The following is a 21,356-nucleotide window of genomic DNA, read 5'->3' as shown; positions in this document are numbered from 1 at the left end:
GCTTATTTTTGGGTTTGTTGTAGGAGGGAGTCGGTACGATAGTTTCTTCAATACAAGCAGTACAGTTCGCTTTTTGATTCAAACACAACACGGTCATCTGGTTATGTCTTCTGAGTACTACAAGCTCCGATCGGGTTGCTGGATTAGGCTGCAAACCCCTGGTTGTAGCCTTGTAGGTTTTTGACATCGCGTAAGGCTGTCAGACGCCCTGCGTTCTCGGCTCCGTTAGGCAGGCAGTTCGCTTCTAGAAGCTATGGTACTTCCGGGATCCGTTAAGGCTGTGCAAAGTGTCTCTTAAGGCTTCCGTGTCTTGCCGGGAATGTGAGACAATATAAGCTGCTTCCGGTGAGCCGCGTAATGATGGCTATTCTAGCGAGGGCGGATATGAGTTTCTGAGTGACGGATATGTCGGTAGAGAGCTGAGCGATCGTCGCTTGAGCTGAGTAGTAGTGTAGTAGCTAGGCAGAGCACTGAAGCCGGTATAGCAGTTGTTCTCTGTATTGAAGTTTGACTTGGTCGTGACATGTGGCGTGTCGCCTTGCAAAGCGCGGTGACAGTGTCTCACGCTCGAGCAGATGTACTCGCGTCGCAAGCCCGTATCCGATGCACCGACTGTCCAGCATCTGCTGATGTCTGACTCTGAGCTCCTCATCAGCCAGACAATCATCAGGCGATCATATTCAACAAGCCCGATACAACCACAGTGAGCACCGAAGGATCCAGCCACAGCCTAGACATACCAGGCAACCCAGAAGGTACACTGTAGGCGTCCGTCCACGTCGTCAGCATTCCCGCATCCATCCACAAGAACATCATCATCTTGCAGCTCCAAACTCAAGCTCACAGCCCCCCAGTCGGGACAGACGGGAAGAGAGAAGGATCCTGTAAACGCTGACGATTCCTTCTAGCCATCTCAGCATTGCGCATCCTGTCAATACGCATCTGATAGAAGTTCCTACATGGATTAGCAATAATCACACATAACACCATACAAGAGCAGAGAGAAATACTTATGCAACGCAAATACCCTCGGCGAGTCATCCGACGAGGTGGTCGATTTCTTGATACTCTCGATCTATGATATGTTAGCGAATACATGTAAAGCCAAACAAGAACATAGAAGATAGAGATATGAAGAGAAGAACAAACCTTGCCATCCCGTTCCTTTTGCATTTTCTTATCCTCCTCATCCCCCTTCTTCGTAGCAGACTTATCATCTTTATCTTTATCATCTTCCTTCTTATCCTTCTCCTTCTCAGCGTCCTTATTCTTCTTCCGCTGCTGCTTCTCCTCATACTCCCTCTTCACCCTCTCAATCTCCTTCGCCATAGCCTCTTCTTTGGCCTTGGCGGCCGCCGCCTCTGTATCGACAATAGGAGAGCAGAAGTGGCGGTCTTGGAGGTGAGAGGGGCAGACGTAGAAGAAGTCCTGGGTTATACTTTAGTCTTTGTGCGATAATAAACTCCATGTTCATATGATAATAAATCATAATCATGCATCTGGGGAGAACTAAACAGAGAAAGAGAAAGTAAAAGGGGCCTCATACCCGATTATCAGGCGTGATTAATACACTACTCGATGGCTTGTAGCAAATGTAACATGCCTTGGCGGCTGTATCTGCTACTCGGCGCAGATGCCAGATGTTTTGGAGGGACATTGACATGGTGTCTATTCTATGTATAGTTGGGTTTTGGAGTGTTTGTTTGTTGAGGAAGTGAAGGTTTGTTGAATAATATTGAATATTGTTGTGTTTTGGTTTGGTTTGGTTTGGCGGGGAATTGATCGATGATGTCATGTGACATGGGTATAGGCTGAATACTAGTAGATGGGCATTGGTTCAATATGGACGATACTGTTGTGTAGCAGGTGTTGTAGCTGAAATATATTGTTGAATAGTATAGGAGTTATACATACTATTGACACACAAGTATGGGATGTCTGAATACGTAAAGGTTCAATCACATTGAACATTAGTGTTGACCTGAATATGTTGACATGACAACTGATATATCACTACTATGATACAGAACGAACCAACTGCAAAATAACTGAAAGTCTACACTATCCACCCAAACTCCATAGCAGTAGTAGTATCTACTCCGTAACACTATCCTTCAATCCTCTCAACGCACTCGGCTCCTTCGACCCATGCAACATAGCCGCCGCATTCTCCGACCGTCTCCTAGCATCCGTCCAGATCATAAACTCATTGTAACTCTTGGGCATGACCTGCACATCCTTCTCCACGAGGAAGGTATAATTGAACATGCCCGTGGGCTTCTTAGTTCCATGCTCCACATCTCTCACCTTCGTGTCCACCCGCACCCGCACCTTCGTGTACTTGCTCTCCACGCCCTCGCGTTCCAGCGGCTCCGTATAAGCCACCGTGGCGCGCAGATACAGCACACTACCCACGGGCACGGAGTTCTCGAACGTGCTAGGGTCCAGGGAGATGAAGTTAGGGCGAGAGTGCGAGAAGGACGCGGCGCAGCAGAAGGCAAGCTCAAAGGTCTGTTTGAGAAGGAAGCCACCGAAGATCATGAAGTTGTGGCGGTTGCGGTCTTGAGGTTGCATGATCATGGCGGATTTGAGCACGGTGTCGCTCATGAAGACGTTGTTGGAGGGTCGTTGGGCGGGGTTTTCGGGGTCTGTTATTCGGTTATTGATGAGTTATATCTTGGATTGATGGGAAGGGCACTTACTGAGATAGGACATTTCCTTTGTCCACATGGAGTGAATGAGGTTACTCTCTTCCGCATCGGGGGCTGTCTCGAGAAGACTCTTGGATCGTAGTGCCTTCTTGGCTTGGTAGTTCTCTTCGCCTTGCTTGAAGAGGAGACGCTCTTCGGCTGTTTCGACCACTAGGGGTGCGATGTTGACGGGCCTGGGATGCCAATGTTAGTACCCAGACGGTTACAGTAGAGTAGCATCGGCTTACTTCTTCGTCGCAGGATCTAACGACACCATCGTAAACGCACAGGTGATGAGCACATCCTCCGGCTCAACCTCCTTTCCCGGAGCTGGAGCCTTGGCCACCTGAATCGAGATCTCCATACTAGAACGACCCGTCGCATACGTGACCTGGCCGCTGAGTTCGAGGTCACAGATCTCCATCAGCGGATGCTCAATGGTAATGCGATCCACGGCCGCCGTGACCGTAGTGACCGAATCACCAGCATGTCTGTAGGCAATGACACCCGCCAGCGCATCGAGGTCCATAAGCAGGGACCCCAATCTGCAGTCAAATCAGTAAATTATCACCGCCAAAAATAGATATCAGAGACACTAACCTGATATGTCCTGAAGCATTAAGATACGTATCAAGCAGCCATTTATCCTGAGCCAGAGGCAGAACCTAGACTCAAACACATCAATCAGCTAAATCCACACCCCTCAAAGGCCAGCAAGTGCACCTACGGCGCTATAATAACTATCCGACATCTTCTTCGGCGTCAGATCAGGTTTCGCCGAGGGCGCAGCAGTAGCCCCCTGACTAGACTTTGCAGTCTCGCGACTTTTCGTGAGTGCCTCAATCCAAGGAGTCTTAACCCTCATAGGCATCCAAGTAGGTCGGAACGCGGCATTGTGTTGACTGGGGTGAAAGTCGCGGGCTGAGAGCAGAGATCGGTGCGCAGGTGAGCGGACACTGCTACTTAAGCTGGTCGGGGTGTTGGTAAGACATTTGGAGCGCGACGCGGCGGAGCGTCTTGTACTTAAGCCGAACATGGTGGTTTAATCCTAGAATGTATTGGATTTATGAATATAGTGTATAGTTGCAAAAGTAAAAGAAGAGACAAGTATGGATCAAGATGATGTGTCGAACACGAAGATGAACTCTCGGCTTCGGTAGTTGAAGCGGATCTCCCGACGGCTGTTCCGGCTCCGGCTTCAATGGCCGGAGCAAGTCGGTAACGCGAGAAAGTATATTTCCCTGGCTGACATGGCGGGACCGGTATGGAATAAGTGAGCCATTGAGTTATATTTACATGTTAAACATATGAACTGGAGGTAGGGTGATTCTTCAACCCCGTGAAAAGATATAAGGGTGAAGTGAAGTAGAGAATGAATCGTGATGATCCCGACTACTGTGCAATGACATCATCGCCGCTGCTCTCCTCCGATATCGACCATCTCATGCACTAAAAGGGGCCATTAACAGGAGCAACTATGCCCCCCTGAAGAGGGAGCTACTCTGTACCTGAGCTCCGGTGTGACCAAGAGAGGGAGAGGGACTGCGAGTCAGGCAGAAGTTGATCTTCAGGCCAATTTGCTGGATGGCCTCAGGAACCAATTTGGTTTCTCGCCCGAGAGCTGCGTCAAGGTGAAGTCATTCCAAGTATAAATTGGACTTCTTACTTTGTATATCTGTTGTGGTTTTCTTTTTTTCCGTAGTATTGCATTGTAAGATATCTTTTGTATATTTCTGCAATTCGTCTAAGATAAAATCTCCATATAGATAGCATCTGTCTATACTTCAATCGTCTCTACACAACTGCAAGAAACATTGTTTCTATACTTCAACCATGAGTGACCCAACCAACCCCAACATTGAGAAGCGAACAACCCCCCAATGGGCTCTGTACCAGCGTGAGAACTTCTGGAAAGTAAACGATGGCCAAACAGTCCCGTTCAACACAGGTACACACCACTTCCACATCCCTACTCCATCCCACCTTGCTTGCTCGCTGACAAGACTATCTGTGCAACAGACCCCAGAAAGCTCGAAGAGGAGGCGCACAAGAAGCTAAGCCAAGGGGGCTGGTATGCATCTGACCCCCTCCATTAGAATACCCATCTCATTAACCCATCCAGGTTCTATGCATCCTCCAACGCAGGCATGTCCAACACCCACCTCGCCAACCGGCAAGCCTTCTTCCGTCATCGGATCATCCCCAACCAACTAGTAGACACCAACCAGCGAGACACCACCACCGAAATCTTCGGCCACAAAGTATCCGCGCCAATCGGCTTCGCGCCCATCGGGATCAACAAGATCTACCACCCATCCGCCGAGCTTGCAGTAGCCAAAGTGGCCGGCGAACTCAACCTCCCCTATTGTCTCTCCACAGCAGGGAGCACTCCCATCGAGAAAGTCGGCGAAGCCAACGGCCAAGGCAACCCCCGTTTCTTCCAGCTATACATGCCACATGATGACGAGCTGACCTTGTCCCTGCTCAACCGGGCCTGGAAGTCCGGGTTCGATGCACTGATTCTCACAACTGATACCTGGCAATTGGGCTGGCGGCATGACGATGTCGCCAACTCCAATTATGCCTTTTACCGCGGCATCGGGGCGGACCTTGGCTTGACGGATCCGGTGTTCCAGAAACGGTGTCGCGAGGCGGGCATTGACCCGGAGAAGGATGTGGTGGCTGCATCGGCCAAGTGGATTGATTCCGTCTGGCATGGGCGTGCTTGGTCGTGGGAGAAGATCCCCTGGTTGATTGAACGGTGGAAGGAGATTTCTGGGGGTCGGCCGTTCGCTATCAAGGGGATCCAGTCTGTGGCGGATGCGAAGAAGTGCGTTGAGTATGGGGTTGATGGGATTGTGGTGAGCAATCATGCGGGTAGACAGGTGGACGGTGCTATTGCGAGTCTTGATGCGTTGGAGAATATTGCCAATGCGGTCGGTGATCAGATTTACATCATGTTTGATTCTGGTGTTCGTGGAGGCAGTGATGTCGCTAAGGCGCTGGCTCTGGGAGCTCGCTTTGTTTTCGTCGGTCGGCTCTGGATCTGGGGTCTTAGTATCATGGGTGAGGAGGGCGTTCGCCATGTGATGAAGTCGCTGTTGGCCGATTTCGATATCTTGATGGCTGTTGGCGGGTACAATAGCGTTAAGGACTTCGATAAGTCCATACTAGGTAAGGGGTTCAGGATGATTCCTTGAGATGAAAGCTAATGGTGTTGTCAGAATCGTACCCGAAGTCATACGCACTCATCCCGGACAAGGTTCTTTAAAATTCCCGATAGTGGATGGCGGATGCAATGTTCTATACCATTTCGTTTAGATAGGGGTTATCGCGAGCTAGCACTGGTGAAGTAAGAATGAAAGTTGATTGATTAGAGAAGGACTTCGAATGTAAGGTAATATGATCCGCACGCTGTCCAAGCTCTAGAAAATATGCAGATACAAATCAGCAGCAAGTGTAAATATTGCACACGTTCCCCGAGTTCAGACGTCAAGTGGATGCGAAAGCCTTTCCCCAAAGCTAACTAGAGCCAAAGCATGAGAGAAGCAATCGCCAAAGCAGAGAAGAAATGCTGAGGAGCGGGCATAGTCATTCCACTTCCCGATTCAGCATCCGAAGAACTACTAGAGCTAGCAGAGCTCGTTGTAGTCGTTGAGCTGCCCGTTGTTGTGGATCCCGAGGTACTGCTTGTTCCAGAGCTCGTAGAGTTCGACGTAGAGCTGCTGTTCGAGGATCGCTCTGCAAATCCGACCCGTAACTCATCGTAGTCAAACACGGCATACACATTCTTGAGGAAGGTGTCGCCCAGGAGCCAAATGTCATCGCCGAAAAGGTCATAGCTGATAATGTTCGAAACGCATCCAGAACCAGAGGTTGCTCCCACGTAGTCCTTTGGCGAGATGGTGTAATTCACACCAGAGAATTGCACTTGTAGCTTAGCGGTTGTGTTGCACGGGATAATGTGGTAGTTCCCAGAAGAAGTGGCGTCAGGAATCAGACTGTGCAGCGTCTTCGAGTCGCTCGAAGGAAGCATAGCGTAAGACGTTCCGGTATCAATGATGGCAGACTTGTTGGAGAAATCGCATGAAGTGCCGCTAACATAGACATCGTCCACGGGAATGCGCCAATAGCTGTCCGACCCGACGGTATCGGTGTAAGTGATATCGCCAGTGTACTTGTCCTTGTCAGTAGTGCCAAAGCTGACGGTGCCGTCTTTGGCGGGGCTACGGGAAAGGGCAAATCCAACGATGTTCGACTTGAAGACGTTAGTCTCTGCAACAGCATCCATGAATGTTGGGTTATTGTAGGAACTATCGTTGGTTCGACCGAGACCGAGAATGCCGTCCATGGGGTACGACTCGAAGTTATCCGAAGCGTTGGAAGCAAGCCCGAAAGTCATCTGTACAGTTACATTCGCAATCGTGAGCTTGTCTTTGCCTAGCAGGCCGCTGACAGACCCGGTTCCGTAGCCCACACTCCACTCTTCAGATGTCATTTCAAGCGTCGAGGAATCGTCCGATCCGAAGGTGTTGTGCATCGTGCAGGGCGTGGACGTGCAGTTGGTACCGAAGACCCATGTATCAGAGCCTCCTGTGTCGAGCAACATGTACATAGATTTCTCATCGGATCCAACATTGACAACAGAGATGTATGATATGTCGCTACCATCTTGATCGAGAGCGGCGGTGTTGGACCAGGAGGGAGTTTCGGCTACCACAATCTTGAAATCATTGTCACGGCGAACTGGAACCCTTTTGATGTTCAGCGATAGGGACTCATCGCTGGAAGATGAAGTGGAGTCGTCTGTCAGAGCATCGCTCGGTTTTGGCACAGGCAGAAAACGTCGAGATAATGAGTCACGAGCTGAGATGTCATCCGATGTATCGAGTTCGATGGTGTATGGGATGAAAGCCGTGGCACTGGCGCAAAGATACGCTGCTGTAACAAGACGCTGTGAGAGATGCATAATTTAGAACAAGCAAGAAAAAGATGCAAGCGAGGAATGTATCGCAATTGTCTGATGCAGACGATGAGGTGCTGGACGCTCCTATTCCAGCCAGATCAGGTGGTACAAATGTATGATGATAAGAGTAGAATTCAGTTTAAAACAGATTGAGAGTAATATTTCATAGATGGAGTCAATGGCAGAATGACACAATCAAAGACAATGCTCTAGAAATATCAACGATAGATTGCTAGTGAAAAAAGCACAAGTCAAGATAAAAAGAGATGATCAAAAGATAAAGTGCTACAAAACGAATGCTGAACAAAGAGCGTGAATAGGAAGAAACGAGGCGAGGAAAAGAAGAAGTAATCAGAAAAAGTTATTTGTTAATGTCGAGACAAAGAAGAAAATCAAGAGAATGAACACGGAAATGAAGGAAGAAAAAAAAAAGAAATAACACGCAAGTGCTGTTCATGCAGTTAAGAATTAAGATGCAGCCTCCAGGAGAATTCACACTCAGGCACAGAATGATTATGCTTACATCGTGGGGAGACCCAAAGCCTAAACGGCCCACTCGGCAGGTTTTCGCGGCGCAACGGACGCCTGCGACTGGCTGCTGCCAATGATCCAGGCCTCGATCTACAGGCCCTTTTTTGGCGGCGGTGGAGCCCAGGCAAGACCGATCATGTTTTTCCCCTGAGCACAGTTGTGAAAGACGTACAGGCAGAAATGAGTCCGTGAAACATCAATTTTCCATTCTTAGTATCATACCCTCCTACTATCGGTTTTTAGCAGTGATAGATTAGATATCCGGTGCCCTTGGCGGAGAATACCATACATATATAGCACAGACTACCTACATACCTACCTAAGAGTTCAGAGACATTCCCTAGGAGGCAGTAATTTCGCCAGCTAATCTTATAAAAAGCTCTCCTTAATATCCAAATTGAAAACGAAAAAGGCCTGTTCATTTCGCATCTTACCTAAGAGGGGTTGGCCACCTGGTTATGTGCGGTGTCCAGAACATGCACCAACCATTGCGATGACGACTCCTGCGCCACTGAGGGGGCATCGTAGTCGACAAACTCTCATCATCAGCCCCCTCCAACTGTAGCTTGGCATTTTAGTGGATCCGTAGGGCGTCGCATTGCAGCTGCAATAAGCCAACGACCGTCGAAATTGACCCCGTAGTCAGTTGGCTGGGAGCGAACAACCAAATATGACGAGTCATCTGAAAACACCCATTGGTAAATTGGTAGCAGGTTTTCTAACTATTCCAGGCACCTAAATTGCTGAGATGACGAGGACCGATAAAGCTTGGTATATTCCCAGGCATCCATCGCTTCTCCCAATGGAACTGTTTGAAGGGAAAATATCACGTAGGTGTTCGTGGGCTGATACATCTGAGACACTACCGTCATCGAACGACTAATATGAAGAATGTTGGTGCATAATGCCGGAGTTCTGCAATGCCGGGGTTCCGTGCTCGCTGTTCGTTTAAGTTGACAGCCACACCACCCATGGATTCCATCACCGCGAAGGTCGGTAGACGATCGACCCCGCAAATTATATCCAGGGAATGAGAGACGACAGCATATTCATTGTCGGTCAACGAGTAGCAAGTACAGAGAATAGCAAGAAGAAGAAAAGAAAAAGGCGGGGGGTGTTCGAGGAAAAGCAAAGAGGTTCCGCAATTTCCAGCGAGACTAAACATGAAACAACTCAGCATAGCCGAGGCAGCCACTGTGACCGGGCTAGACCAGTCTAAGCTCTGTCAATTACAACAGTGAAATGAAAGCACCATAAGAGGCTTAACAATCATTATTTGTGCTGAAGCACTATTCCCGAAATAAACACAATGAAGGTTAATGTCCCTTGCATTGTGTACTCTTAAGAGGTACGACCCTCAAATCAGCAGCAGCGGGTTTGCCCGAATCTAAATCCGTCCCCGGACATCTTCTCCCCTGACACACCCGCCGCACCCGAAAGTCAGGAACAATAACCATCCAGACATGCATCCGAAGAGAGCAGGTCAACTCCTGCAAGTAGGAACCTCGCTACTTCAATATGCGGTAACTATTACCTTCTATCATGATGTAAGACCTCAATGGCCTAACAAAACGCCTTGAGTGATATTCACATGAGCCACTCCCAACGGTTTGAGGTCGGAACATATCGGGGGCCAATCCATCAGCCCACGACGGTTTTACTGATTGACTTTACCCATTTCCGGGTCCCCGGGAACGGCTTTTACCTAGGTTAGATCGGAGTGATGATAATTTTGCCCTGCTCCGATCTGATAAGCCTTATTTCCCCGGCGTGCACAAGGTGCGCCCTAGCATGCATGGTCCGAATTATACCTAGGTTAAGCCGCTCAACCGGATGAGCTGACTGATCGTGCTTTACCCGATGGTCCACTTCTTCCATCATCCGGGGCATGTGGTCGTGTGCTATTACCGGTCTATACCAGGTGGGTTACATGAGGACTTGCTATTACGGGGGTTAGACTGTAGTGTGTATCCTTGGAAGAACCAGAATGGATTTGATAGGATCCTTTGACAGAGGATCATCACTATGTTTCAATCCCGAAAGACATTGACAAAAGGACGGCAATAAGGGCCCTTGAAAGAGTAACCATCACACATCGCTAGAAACGAGACAGAAGACATAATCAAACATGAAAGCAGCATCAATGTTTCTGAGCGTGCTGCTGTTTGGAACCTAAAAGATCTTCCAAGAACCCACTCCACAATTCCCGGACGACACCTGGTTCGGAGGCACCGTTCTGTTGCTTCTTCAGCTCCTCGCCGAATCTGGACTTCCCAACCGTCTCGGTTAGGGAGAAGGGATCAATGTCCACGGAGTGGTTGTCAACAACCTCGGTCATGGGACTTGCGGAGATGTCACCAGCACCCCCGGACACGGTGTAAACCTGGGGCCTCATGGGGGCCTCTTGCGACTGGGTCGGGTCATAGTGGGTATAGATGTCGGAAAGGATCGGGATTTGCGGATCGGCACGAGCAGCAGGTGCATCGATCTCTGCCATAGAAGGCATGTACGCGAAGTCAACGGTGGATGAGTCACCGACGGCCTTGCTAGAACGGGAAGTGTTGAATTGGCGGCCATGGTTCTTTCTGTATTGAGCAAGAATGTTAGTTCCGAACTGGCTTTACCCGAGGTAACGGGCTGTCATGATGATCAGATCTACATACTCAGCGTTAGAGCTGCCGTTGATCCTCTTCATAGCGATGCTGAAGGCACGGGATTGAAGGAAATCATGGTTGGAGAGGCGTTCGACAAGCTAAGCGACGCAGATAATGGTTAGCCATAACTGTGGTTTGACCAGGAGTGTAGATGTCATAGATAGCATACCTCAGACTGGGAGCCACTAGATCTCAAGGACCGCTTCACACATTCAGTCTTCAGATCAGCCAGAGTGCGGCTGGCATACAGGGAAGCCCTGTCCGAGACATTGGCGGGTTGTGCAGACTGGGCGCCGGTGATGTGCAAGCCCCGACGGATGGATGGGGTGGTAGAGTGCTGCTGAGAGAGCACGCGGAGAGCGCGCAAAGAACTGGAACGAGGAGCTGCCATTGGAGATGTGATGGGAGGTAGAATGAGGAAGAGTTGAGCTCGTTGATATGTGCGGGTTTGGTTGAGGGGAACAAATATAATGGTCTGGGCAAATAGTTGAGCTCAAGAATGTAGAGCTAAGTATTTGATAGGGAGGAGTCAACAATTCAAGCAAGTACTGTAGATGGAAGTGACCGGCTATGTACAGCGGAGGGGGAGTCGAAGGGAGTTTAGGCACCAGAGATAAAGTAATGGAATGTGGGAGAGAAGGAGAAGGAAGAAAGAAGGAAGCCAGACGGGGGAAGCAGGCCGTACTTGAAGGACAGGCGGACAAGCGTACAGGCGTTACTTTGCAGGAACCAGTTGGGGGAGTGATGAGCAAGCAACCTTGCCTTATCCACACGCTCCCTGCTGGGGTGGACACTCACTGGGGCCGGCGGTCTGGCCAAGTCTGCCGGCTGTTAATAGTAGAATGGAACCACTTGGTCCCGACCGAATAGATCGATCGATATGATCCTCCAACACCCCCAAACAGGTAATTCTGCCCTTCGGACTCTTCCTCTGATCGGCTTTTGTCTAAAAAATGATCGCCTGATTATTTGTTTTCCATGAGTTGGCCATTCCCCCTATTATCCGGTTTCATTACGAATCTGATTCGAACAGAAAATCATCTCGTCCAAGGTAAAATAAATGGAAATGATAGTCATTTTGCTCGTGAGGGGTAGAAAGATGTGTCAACCACGGTAACAGGTACGAATGACCCGTCCCCCCAGCTCTCCCAGATCATGATATCCGCCATTTTATTCAGGCTGTCTGCAGCCCATACAGAGAGGTTACTTTTACCATCTGGTGCCAATACGGATGGGCTGGGACTCTCCAATCGCAGCCTGCATAATCACCGGCGCCATCATGCAGACTGGTGGTCGGAGCAGCCAATGAACTGAACATTACGGACATTTCTATTACTACTCGGTACACCGGAGTCGCTGGTCAGTCGCTGATCGAGGGGCATTGGAAACACGCATTGGCCTGGCACTGTCTGGGATATGCCGTTCCTCGAATGGCAGATAGATTAGCTTCCCCTCATCGCAGTCGCATTATCCTTCCCCTCCTCCTCTGCAGCAGCGGTACATCATCCATGAAGGTGCGCCGTAAATATATCATCGAGCATTATTATCTAGCGCGATGCGCGAGAGGGGCAGGAGATGATCCCTTCTTTTCTTGAAGGGTGCTACATATCTGTCGTGGTTTTTCTTCTTCTATGCCTGCTAGACTGATAGGTAGTCTCCCGCTCATCACTGGCAATCGGAGTTGGTGAAACTCTGCGACTGTCCCGTATTACATCAACCACTTTTGAGTTTATTCCACCATCCGGACTGAGTTTCCCACTTTTAAACCTGAAGATAGTCTTTCAATTTTATCCTCATCAACAAGATACTCGAAATCGAATCCTGTACAAGAGAGTGTTATGACAGGAACAACAACTCAAAACGTAAACTGTTGCTCTGTACGTGGTTCCCTAAAGCAGTAGTCCATCCACCTGCGGCGACACCTTCTATCTCCGTCCGTCACAACCTGCTGGAGCTCGGCGGCCGTGACGCAATGAAGAAACAACCAACGACATTCGAGAAGCTTACTAGCGCCAACGGGATTAAACCAGCCAATACCGTACTTTACTATGCCTCTTACCGAGAGGGATGCGTGTACAGACCCAACAACCATCCCTCATCCAACCTGCCAGGTAGGTCGATCTTGAATCGGGTGATTCTAAGTGGAAACGATGATTGGCAGGATGGATGGGACGATGGATGCTTACTTCACAAAGCTGTACTGTGTAGCATGATGCGACGCTCAAGGCTGGAGATGACTGGCTCGGGGAGTGCCTACTCCCCTCAACAGTTGAGGAGCGGTGAAGTGGAGACGGACGGGATGGGGCACGTGAGGTCGATCTGGCTTGCCCGGCAGCTTCCCCGTGGATCCTTCCCCCCGACTAAAATTAAGGTACTCTGATTTACGCCGTAGTCCCCATACCCTACGGAGTCCCCTTTCACCTCCAGCCCTTCCGCAACGAGATACTCTGATATACGCCGTAGTCTACATCCTCTACGGGGTTACTCTTCCCCCCATCTCATTTCAGCCCCTGATCCTGCTCGAACTCGACAAACGCAGAGTCAGCCACCATGACTTGTTGGTGCTTTGCAACGGCAAAGTAAAATTATGGGACTTGTTTCGGTGACTGCCGTATCCTCCGCAGGATTCCGGCGGTTCCCTCCATCTGCCATTCTATTTCTTGCCCGTCTGAATGTCGTACTTCATGCATCAACTGATGAGATCCTTCTATGGCCTTTCCTTTTTTGGATTCCGGAGAAGCACATTTCTAACTTGACTAGATACACGTTAATAAGTGCTTATCAGCCCCTTCCCGTTTGCTGATTGCATCGACCCAGCTAAGCCATGTAGTCATCGGAGTTAGAACGTGCAGGTACGATAATCAACTGAAAAGTATGACCCCTCCACTACGACTTGGCTGTCGCGTCTTGGAGCTTTGATCAAAGTATGGCAGGGATTCCAAGAAATCAAGGCTTCAGCCAGCCCCGCATTAGTCTGTTTTCATATGCATCTGCATTGATAACCCCTCCAAGCATGTGAATCGTTTCCATCGTCTCTTACAGGGTCCCTAACGCGGTAGTTACCTTGCGGATCCTACAGCTCTCCCTGCCCAGGCATACACATTTTTAGTTACTGACCTACCCTATTCGTTTAATGGTATATACATCCCTTGCGTGCATAACATAGCATGGACCCGTTAGGTAAATGGCAGCTCTTTGCCGTTCCCTCTTCTTGATAGCTGAAAAAGCACGCCATCATCTGGATCCACGCAAGTGTCGTCCGGCCACTTCCACGTATCCGAAGTTCATATCTCTTTAGTAGCGCTGACTATCTATGAACTCATGGTTGGACACCGATCAATGTGACATTCTGGTTGCTATCTAGCATGTCCCTCCTTATCCAGGGACTGATACGACGAGTGCTATCAATGAAGCATGAACCATGCGACTAGTCGACTGTCTATGGCTAGCTTACCTTGCGCGTGCCACTGGAAGCCTGTCCCGACGAGTAGTGACCGTTTTACGATCTATTCTTATGTATTTCGGAGAATATTGATCCTACGTGTATACTCGGACTACGAGATACCTCGACATACCATCACCTTGAATCAACCTTCTATCTTTAACTCTGGAACGCACCTCCAGGGCATTCAAGCCCAAAATACGGCAAAGACATGCCTAACCTATACAGCTGTATACCGCAAGGCTACACAGTCGTAAAATTCATCAACCACATGGCCCAAATAAACTTCACAGAACAAAAGCATCATGCAACTTCCTACCGAAGTGTAAGTAAGCCACGAGTCACAAACATGATCTTCATCGCACGACGCACCAACAAGCACCCACGACGGGTCCAGCATCCAAACTAACCTACTAAAAGCTTGGGTTACTTCCTTATCTCCTATCTGCCTATCCACTACCCACCGGGGAAACCAGACCCTTCTCCGACGGTGGGCCGGCCATCCATAGTTACATAACTAATATGAATAATACACCCTGACATAATCAATTCAACTCACAACCACAGCCACAACAAATTCGATTGTGATCGATGACTGTGGCTGTTCCCAAGCCATAATCATCCCCAGAATTTCAGGCACCGCAACCGCATTCCTGTGAGTCAGTCAGGCATTGGTACTTTTACCTATCTAGCTTACTATTATTCTATTTTATCCATTCTGTCCCACTTTCTGCTCTTTCTTGCCCCTCCCCCTCACTCGCCCTTGTAAGGCTGTGTGTGTGTGTTTCCATCTAGGAGGGAACTTTTTTTTTATTTTCTCCCAACTAAAACGCATACTGATGCAACGGGCTACTACTGGTGTAGGGTATCTCGTGAGACAGTTTGGTACTACTGCTACTACTACCAATAGTAATAATCTGAGGGGTCGTTGTTGTCGTCGCTCTAGATCACTACTACTAGGTATGTTGTGGAGATCCCAGGCTATATAGGTTCTGTGGGGGTGGGGGTGCTCCCTCTCCTGCTTTTTATTCTCGCGACTTGTGGAGGGTACTAGTGGGGTAAGAAGGGTTATGACTGACTCATTTGCTTTTTTCTTGAAAAAATTTAGTGTCTTTGGATTCTAGTATTAGTACTGGTACTATTACTAGATTTGCTGGGGTGGCGTTGCATCGTCAGCGTGCTTCTTATTCTTCTTGTTCTATATTAAGCAAAAGAAGCTTTTCTACTACTACTTCGCTTCATTATAGTCAGGGATACCTGGCTAAGAGTACGGTCAAGATGGGTGATTCTGAGGCTGTTCCTGCTGCTGCCACTGCTACTACTAGTAAACCTATCAGATATGTTGATGTAGGTAGACATTCACTGCCCCCTTGAAACCCTCGCTGTTCGTTGCCATAGTAGCTAATAGAGAGACTCTAGATTGGAATCAACCTGAGTGATCCCGTATTCTCGGGTAGTTACCATGGCAAACAGGTTCACGACAGTGACCTGGACGACATTGTACAACGTGCAAAGGACATCGGGTGCCAGAAGTTCATGGTGACTGGCTCTGACCTGGAGGAGTCTCGGCGCGCACTCCAACTTGCACATGACTACCGTACGTTTGTTATCGCCTCCCTCAGACAGCAATGATTTCGTCTGACTCTACTTCCCTTGCAGCTGGATTTTGCTATGCAACTGTTGGTGTCCACCCTTGTCAGGCGAAGATGTTCGATGAGTACCCCGGTGGACCTTCCAAAATGCTCGAAGAGCTCCGGACGCTCGCATTGCAGTCGAAAGAGAATGGACAGGCTGTCGCGTTCGGTGAAATCGGCCTGGATTATGATCGCTTGTTTTTGAGTGCGAAAGAACCTCAGCTGAAGTACTTTGAAGCCCAGTTGGATCTTGCTGTGGAGATCCAACTCCCTCTTTTCCTTCATTCTCGCGCTGCTAGTGAGGATTTTGAGAGATTGTTGGGGCCGCGACTTGCCAAGCTCCCCAAGAGAGGACTTGTGCATAGTTTTACAGGGACTCTGGAAGAGATGGAGCGGATGGTTGCTCTTGGGCTTGATATCGGCGTGAACGGTTGCAGTCTGAAGACAGAGGAGAATCTCGAGGTGGTGAAGGCTATCCCGCTAGAGAGACTCCAGATTGAAACAGATGGCCCTTGGGTATGCCTCACCTTCCTGTCATTTCATTCGTATCTTTACTGACTTTGACCTATAGTGCGAAATTCGTCCTTCCCATGCCTCGTCTAAATACCTCAAGGGTGCGCCGGAGTTGCCAAAGGCTGTCAAGAAGGAGAAGTGGCAGAAGGGTCTCATGGTCAAGGGTCGCAATGAGCCTGCCGCGATAGCCCATGTCGCCTACGTCATCGCCCAGATCAAGGGGATAACGGTGGAAGAGGTCTGCGAAGCGTGAGTATTTCCTCATTCCACGGCAATAGCCTGAATATGTCGCTGAATCATCTCATTCTAGTGCTTGGAATAACTCGATCAAAATGTTTGGGCTTGGGGAAGATGCATGATTATAATGCTGCATCTAGAATATATTATTAGGCCCTTCGTTTACAAAGCTTTCACTAACCTCGCATAGCCCCTCCATGAATTCCGGCTACCCGCTGAAGAAAAATTCACTTGTCTTTTGATTATTATAGAGATAGATGATGATGATGGAAAAAAAAAAAAAATAACCCTTTAATGATGTTATGTTGGTGCTTTTTTTGAAGTCGCGCCCGACCACCGATCCGTTTCTAGACGCTGAGTCAGTCGGCCCCAACCATGGATCCTCACAACGGCTAGACTCTGCTCCTTGTCAACTGCTGCTGCTGCTGAAACGCAAATTCTATACTGCATTCTCCCACTCCCCTCTGTTTATTCTGTCATGAAGAACGAGAAGCAAAACTGTCGTCAGCCCTTCTGGTAGGTGCTTCCAGGAAGTAACCAACGTGAGTAGCTATCTGGCTTTGCTCTGCCACGAGACGCTCGCAGGGGTTCCTTCTTGCTTCACTTGAGAGCTGCACCTACGAGGTGCGCCGCACGTGTCTGTTCCTGCTTAAGCATTTGTGCTCGCGTGAGGCCTGACGGCAGAAGCTAGCTCGCTTTCTATTGACCTTCTTTTACATCAGCTCACCGCCCATACCTGTCCCAGCTCCATACTACTCAGACCTCAACTTTTATTCCGCCCTAGGTCGTGCGTTGGCTATCGAAGATCCCCTTGAAATCTATTTCATCATCGCAAAAAGACGGATCTTCTATCATCGTCATTATGTCTCCTAGTCGGATCTTTTCCGTTTGAGGCTTGCGAGTCAGCCTTACTCGTGTCTCACAAGCTTTCCTTTTGCGCATAATCCCTTTCTTCCCAAGGCAGTTTCCGGTTATTGAGCTTGAGGCTGGTTCTTCTTGCTCCTGGTGGTCTTCATAGTTACCCCCCTACTCCCCCCCTTTCTCTTAAATTCGAAGTTGCGAGACCTCTGAGACTTGCTACTTCTCTACGGAGGTGTTGAGTCATACAGCCGCTGGGTGTCCGGATCACCAGGATACCAGTATGGCCTGTCCGTTGACCGAGAAGAATTCAAACAGCTCTCTTAAGAGTACCAATGGTAAGTGATTAGTTCGCTGACAGTGAACATATTGGGCTTTCCTGATCTCTCTATTATCGTCTGTTGCGTACAGTAGCTAATCAACGTTCTAGATATAGCTCGTCATAAAGCCTCCTCTGTGGAGTCTGAGTCTGTACAGTCAGAGCTACCAGTTAATTTTGGAGAGGTCGTGAAAGGGATATATCGCTCTTCCTTTCCCTACCCCTGGAATCTTGCAGCACTCAAGAAGCTGGGACTGAAGACCATAATGTACGTGTCTCTGCGAGCTTGCACATCCATGACATTTAACTAACAAGACCATAGAACACTGGTTGATGAACCATACCCCCCAAGCCATGTGATGTTCGTCAAGGAGAACGGCATTGCACATCATCGCATTTTGGTTCAGGCAAACAAGGACCCTAATGTTAAGATACCTGACTCTGTCATGTGTCGAATCCTCGAGCTTTTGCTCGATAAAACCAATCATCCTGTTCTCGTCCATTGCAACAAGGGAAAGGTAAGCACTGGTTTTCTTTCTGACTTCAATGTGTAACTAACATTCTTCATAGCATCGTACCGGATGCGTGGTTGCCTGTTTTCGCAAACTTCAAGGCTGGGATTCATGCGACGTCATTGACGAATACCTTCGATATGCCTTTCCAAAACCGAGATTACTCGATGAAAACTACATCGACCGATTTGACCCATCCCAACTTCATCAACTTGCTCAGTCTTCCGGTGTCAAGACGTGGCAATCATCTGGGCTCTTCAAGATGCCACCGGAAGAACAGGACAGAGACAAGGATTCCCCAAATTGCCACGTCCCTCCATCCCTTTAAAGAGGCCCATGCGGTTCTATGACTCACATCATAGATATGACCAGACCTCCACCCTCCGACTTTCCATTGGTCAAACGACCTCCATCCTGACAATCCGATACTCCTAGTGGCGGCTCTTTCGGCCACCTGTCCCTTATCAAAGGACAGTAGGAATGATCGGTTTAGGACACCATACTACCTCGTTCCTATTAGAACTACTCCCTAACTATTTCTTTCCTGAACTAAAAAAGCATAAAATACTTGTCGACGGCTGGATCGTGTTAAAGAAGACTCCATGCTGTGTCGGAGGGATTTTCATTTTTGCTATACTCTCTTATTTTATACCCCCCAAATGCCTCAAAATAGACTGGTTCCTGGTACTTGTTGTCACTCCGTCACTAGTGTACTATTTATTGTGGGAGTAGATTGGTGATTTTCAGTCTTCAATAGGGCGTACGTGTCAAGAGAAAGACACGGGAAGACAAAAGGTCATTTTGTTATGGCTAATGTGTATTTTAGACAATCGTCCTACTAAACTCGAGGTCTTTCAAGAGATCTATAATCCCGTTAGGTTTAGGATTGTTTTATAGTTTTGAAGTGCTAGAAATAAGTTAGTCGAATAAGTCAGGAGAAACTCGATTTTCTCCGGCTATTGCTATCAATTATAATCCTTGATAAGATATGATAATAATATAGTACCTACTGTATATACTAGTAACATGCCATCTCCGACAAAGATAGTAGTATCTTGACAACATTGAGATACCATGATGCTCAAAAACTACTGCAGAGCATATCGTCGTCATCGTGGTCGTCTCCAAATCCTTCAAATTCTACCATATCATCTGAAAACAGCGTGGGAATTATATCATCTTCACTGAATCCATTAGACATTATATCATCTTGAGAGAACGGCAGTGACCCGCATGATGAAGAAGGTGCAGCAGCAGTAGTAGTCGATAGCATCGCACAGCTACTACTTTCATCGGGCTCACTGAACCCAAGTAGCTCTTCTTCTCCATCGGAAGAATATCCTGGTTCTCCATACATCCGTTCTTCGACTGGCGACGGCTGGTCCTCGCATTGAGGGTTGGGTGGTGGGGCCTGAAAGCGCAGTTTCCGGGATGCTTGTGGCTTGTAGAGCTGTTTCTGGGCGATGCGGAAGAGGGATGCACTTATGGTATTTCTGATACTGTTTGTGTCTATGTTTGCCCCAGTGGGGTGAAGCGTGTTTCCATTGTTTAGCTTGCCTAGTTTGGATTGAAGGGATTGGTGGTTGGGGAGCTTGAGTATGGAAGAAAGTGATTTTGTGATTGAGGGGATTAGGGTTGATCGTTGACTCATTTCCTAGTGGTGGGGTGAGTTACTCGTACTCGTTGTGGTATTGATGGGCCTTACCCTGTGGTAGTTCGGGTTGAAGACCGAGGGTGCAAGTTGTGAAAGAGGTTGTCGCTTCTTGCTTTGGAGATCACTCTGATTAGATGGCGCAGTGCGTCCGAATAAAAGAGCTTCCAGGCCGATTGTGAAGAGATTGTTCAGTTGTTCACGCTGTCCATTCGGGGAAATCTTTTCGAAGGATTCTTCTGTGGGAATGGGAAGCGGGGAGCTCTGTTCGCTCTTAAGCAACCCTTCTAGCTCATCGATGAAGGATGTGGTTTGAGTGTTGTCAGAGTTATTCGTATACAAATCTGGCTGGGGGCCAAACGAAATGGTATCTTGCGTGTTCTTTATTATATAGTTCATGTAGCAATAGTCTCCTACCGAATCGGGGTTTGCCAAAGAGTCTGCATTCAGTATATATAGCTGTGCGGTTTCATTTTTGGAGGTGAAAGTCATAGATGCATTGACTGTAGATAGAAAAACAGTCTTGATGTAGTCTGGAGGATGAATATGGTCAAGATAATCGAATAACGTTGTTTTTCGTGTAGGTCTCGTCTTCGACTGGCTCAAGTCCCTTTGAATGCCGATGATGAGCTTGAAGGAAGTGACATCGCCGTAGTGGAGGTGACTATAGCTCCTAAATAACGCAACAAGGCCAAGATCTGACCAGAGCTTGATAAGCAAGCCACTCGTTAGCTCTTTCCACAAGACGAGTTTACTCCGAAGCTGACCATGAGAATACCTTGGAACTACACATCATCTCTCCGACCGATGAAGCGAAAGTGGAGGCTGAAAGGACTATCGACGCATCGATATTGACCGAAATATAGAGCTTGAGTTCGGGAGTTTGGAACACCCATAGATCTTGCGATTTGAGCAGCCTCTCGATACAGGCTGCATCCGTTAAGCCAGTGTCTTCGGGAATTAGTACCTGAGCTGAAGCATGAATATTGAGATCGATAGTTGAATTAAGGGAACTAAGTCGATCTTCTCCCAGATCAATTGTCAAAACCATCCCGTGGCTTTATATAAGGAGCAGTCAGCATGAACATATACATTTGTGAAGAAGGCCCCCGGTCAATTGGGGAAAGTGGTTGTTGTAGTAGACGAAAAAGGAAAGGAGAGACGGGATCTATGGCTGTGGAGACTAAGCGGGATAGACGTCGCCGATCTCAATTCCCTGCATTTCTAGCTCTGCTCACCTTCACTATGTGGAGTTTATATAGTCGCATGGATGAAACATGTTGACACCATGACAGAATGAAGAGATCAACACTGATCAAGAACCCCGTAGTAACTAGGAAACTACTCTC

General features: G+C 48.3%; 9 protein-coding genes across 9 annotated transcripts; 3 read left to right on the top strand and 6 right to left on the bottom strand.

Moving 5' to 3' along the window:
• Positions 1–632: 632 nt before the first annotated feature.
• On the bottom strand, positions 633–1,735 carry BO85DRAFT_120852 (AAA-ATPase Vps4-associated 1 family protein). The gene is made up of 5 exons (XM_025653910.1): positions 1,547–1,735; positions 1,150–1,428; positions 1,011–1,075; positions 741–955; positions 633–639 (listed from the first exon to the last, which is right to left on the bottom strand). Exons 1-4 carry the CDS (start codon positions 1,661–1,663, stop codon positions 841–843), a joined length of 576 nt encoding a protein of 191 aa, XP_025519837.1. The 5' UTR covers positions 1,664–1,735; the 3' UTR covers positions 633–639; positions 741–840.
• Positions 1,736–1,944: 209 nt separating this feature from the next.
• On the bottom strand, positions 1,945–3,798 carry BO85DRAFT_389037 (putative acyl-CoA thioester hydrolase). Its single transcript, XM_025656732.1, has 5 exons — positions 3,418–3,798; positions 3,291–3,355; positions 2,939–3,235; positions 2,703–2,884; positions 1,945–2,648 (listed from the first exon to the last, which is right to left on the bottom strand). Exons 1-5 carry the CDS (start codon positions 3,724–3,726, stop codon positions 2,095–2,097), a joined length of 1,407 nt encoding a protein of 468 aa, XP_025519836.1. The 5' UTR covers positions 3,727–3,798; the 3' UTR covers positions 1,945–2,094.
• Positions 3,799–4,523: 725 nt separating this feature from the next.
• Positions 4,524–5,961, top strand: BO85DRAFT_363845 (L-lactate dehydrogenase; the record flags this gene model as incomplete). The annotated part of the gene is made up of 4 exons (XM_025655675.1): positions 4,524–4,638; positions 4,710–4,761; positions 4,813–5,864; positions 5,915–5,961. 4 exons carry the CDS (start codon positions 4,524–4,526, stop codon positions 5,959–5,961), a joined length of 1,266 nt encoding a protein of 421 aa, XP_025519835.1.
• A 64-nt stretch (positions 5,962–6,025) lies between these two features.
• On the bottom strand, positions 6,026–7,838 carry BO85DRAFT_120826 (aspartic protease PEPAd). The gene has a single exon (XM_025653909.1). The coding sequence runs from the start codon at positions 7,657–7,659 to the stop codon at positions 6,217–6,219; it is 1,443 nt and encodes a 480-aa protein (XP_025519834.1). The 5' UTR covers positions 7,660–7,838; the 3' UTR covers positions 6,026–6,216.
• A 994-nt stretch (positions 7,839–8,832) lies between these two features.
• BO85DRAFT_120815 (uncharacterized protein) lies at positions 8,833–9,439 on the bottom strand. Its single transcript, XM_025653908.1, has one exon. The coding sequence runs from the start codon at positions 9,365–9,367 to the stop codon at positions 9,056–9,058; it is 312 nt and encodes a 103-aa protein (XP_025519833.1). The 5' UTR covers positions 9,368–9,439; the 3' UTR covers positions 8,833–9,055.
• Positions 9,440–10,202: 763 nt separating this feature from the next.
• On the bottom strand, positions 10,203–11,321 carry BO85DRAFT_120779 (uncharacterized protein). Its single transcript, XM_025653907.1, has 3 exons — positions 11,011–11,321; positions 10,851–10,939; positions 10,203–10,772 (listed from the first exon to the last, which is right to left on the bottom strand). The coding sequence occupies exons 1-3, from the start codon at positions 11,230–11,232 to the stop codon at positions 10,328–10,330; spliced, it is 756 nt and encodes a 251-aa protein (XP_025519832.1). The 5' UTR covers positions 11,233–11,321; the 3' UTR covers positions 10,203–10,327.
• Positions 11,322–15,561: 4,240 nt separating this feature from the next.
• On the top strand, positions 15,562–16,789 carry BO85DRAFT_455991 (3'-5'-exodeoxyribonuclease; the record flags this gene model as incomplete). The annotated part of the gene is made up of 5 exons (XM_025661420.1): positions 15,562–15,630; positions 15,703–15,880; positions 15,943–16,433; positions 16,489–16,679; positions 16,741–16,789. 5 exons carry the CDS (start codon positions 15,562–15,564, stop codon positions 16,787–16,789), a joined length of 978 nt encoding a protein of 325 aa, XP_025519831.1.
• A 920-nt stretch (positions 16,790–17,709) lies between these two features.
• On the top strand, positions 17,710–19,061 carry yphA (tyrosine phosphatase family protein). The gene is made up of 4 exons (XM_025653906.1): positions 17,710–17,863; positions 17,962–18,112; positions 18,167–18,362; positions 18,415–19,061. The coding sequence occupies exons 1-4, from the start codon at positions 17,809–17,811 to the stop codon at positions 18,682–18,684; spliced, it is 672 nt and encodes a 223-aa protein (XP_025519830.1). The 5' UTR covers positions 17,710–17,808; the 3' UTR covers positions 18,685–19,061.
• A 376-nt stretch (positions 19,062–19,437) lies between these two features.
• On the bottom strand, positions 19,438–21,219 carry BO85DRAFT_412671 (uncharacterized protein; the record flags this gene model as incomplete). Its single annotated transcript, XM_025657577.1, has 3 exons — positions 20,763–21,219; positions 20,062–20,680; positions 19,438–20,010 (listed from the first exon to the last, which is right to left on the bottom strand). Exons 1-3 carry the CDS (start codon positions 21,056–21,058, stop codon positions 19,438–19,440), a joined length of 1,488 nt encoding a protein of 495 aa, XP_025519829.1. The 5' UTR covers positions 21,059–21,219.
• Positions 21,220–21,356: the final 137 nt, after the last annotated feature.

This window comes from Aspergillus piperis, assembly GCF_003184755.1.
Source record: "Aspergillus piperis CBS 112811 unplaced genomic scaffold BO85scaffold_2, whole genome shotgun sequence".
Lineage (NCBI taxonomy): Eukaryota > Fungi > Ascomycota > Eurotiomycetes > Eurotiales > Aspergillaceae > Aspergillus > Aspergillus piperis.
This window is presented reverse-complemented; position numbering and strand designations above follow the sequence as displayed.

Coding starts and splice junctions, on each gene's coding strand:
- yphA (XM_025653906.1), top strand. CDS start 17,809: ATGGCCTGTCCGTTGACCGAGAAGAATTCAAACAGCTCTCTTAAGAGT. Junction 17,864..17,961: donor CTCTCTTAAGAGTACCAATG/GTAAGTGATTAG, acceptor TTCTAGATATAG/CTCGTCATAAAGCCTCCTCT. Junction 18,363..18,414: donor TCCATTGCAACAAGGGAAAG/GTAAGCACTGGT, acceptor CATTCTTCATAG/CATCGTACCGGATGCGTGGT.
- BO85DRAFT_120852 (XM_025653910.1), bottom strand. CDS start 1,663: ATGTCAATGTCCCTCCAAAACATCTGGCATCTGCGCCGAGTAGCAGAT. Junction 1,076..1,149: donor AAAAGGAACGGGATGGCAAG/GTTTGTTCTTCT, acceptor AACATATCATAG/ATCGAGAGTATCAAGAAATC. Junction 956..1,010: donor AGGGTATTTGCGTTGCATAA/GTATTTCTCTCT, acceptor TAATCCATGTAG/GAACTTCTATCAGATGCGTA.
- BO85DRAFT_120779 (XM_025653907.1), bottom strand. CDS start 11,232: ATGGCAGCTCCTCGTTCCAGTTCTTTGCGCGCTCTCCGCGTGCTCTCT. Junction 10,940..11,010: donor CTAGTGGCTCCCAGTCTGAG/GTATGCTATCTA, acceptor TGCGTCGCTTAG/CTTGTCGAACGCCTCTCCAA. Junction 10,773..10,850: donor AACGGCAGCTCTAACGCTGA/GTATGTAGATCT, acceptor TGCTCAATACAG/AAAGAACCATGGCCGCCAAT.
- BO85DRAFT_120826 (XM_025653909.1), bottom strand. CDS start 7,659: ATGCATCTCTCACAGCGTCTTGTTACAGCAGCGTATCTTTGCGCCAGT.
- BO85DRAFT_389037 (XM_025656732.1), bottom strand. CDS start 3,726: ATGTTCGGCTTAAGTACAAGACGCTCCGCCGCGTCGCGCTCCAAATGT. Junction 3,356..3,417: donor CGGATAGTTATTATAGCGCC/GTAGGTGCACTT, acceptor GTTTGAGTCTAG/GTTCTGCCTCTGGCTCAGGA. Junction 2,649..2,702: donor AAAGGAAATGTCCTATCTCA/GTAAGTGCCCTT, acceptor ACCGAATAACAG/ACCCCGAAAACCCCGCCCAA.
- BO85DRAFT_120815 (XM_025653908.1), bottom strand. CDS start 9,367: ATGCTGAGTTGTTTCATGTTTAGTCTCGCTGGAAATTGCGGAACCTCT.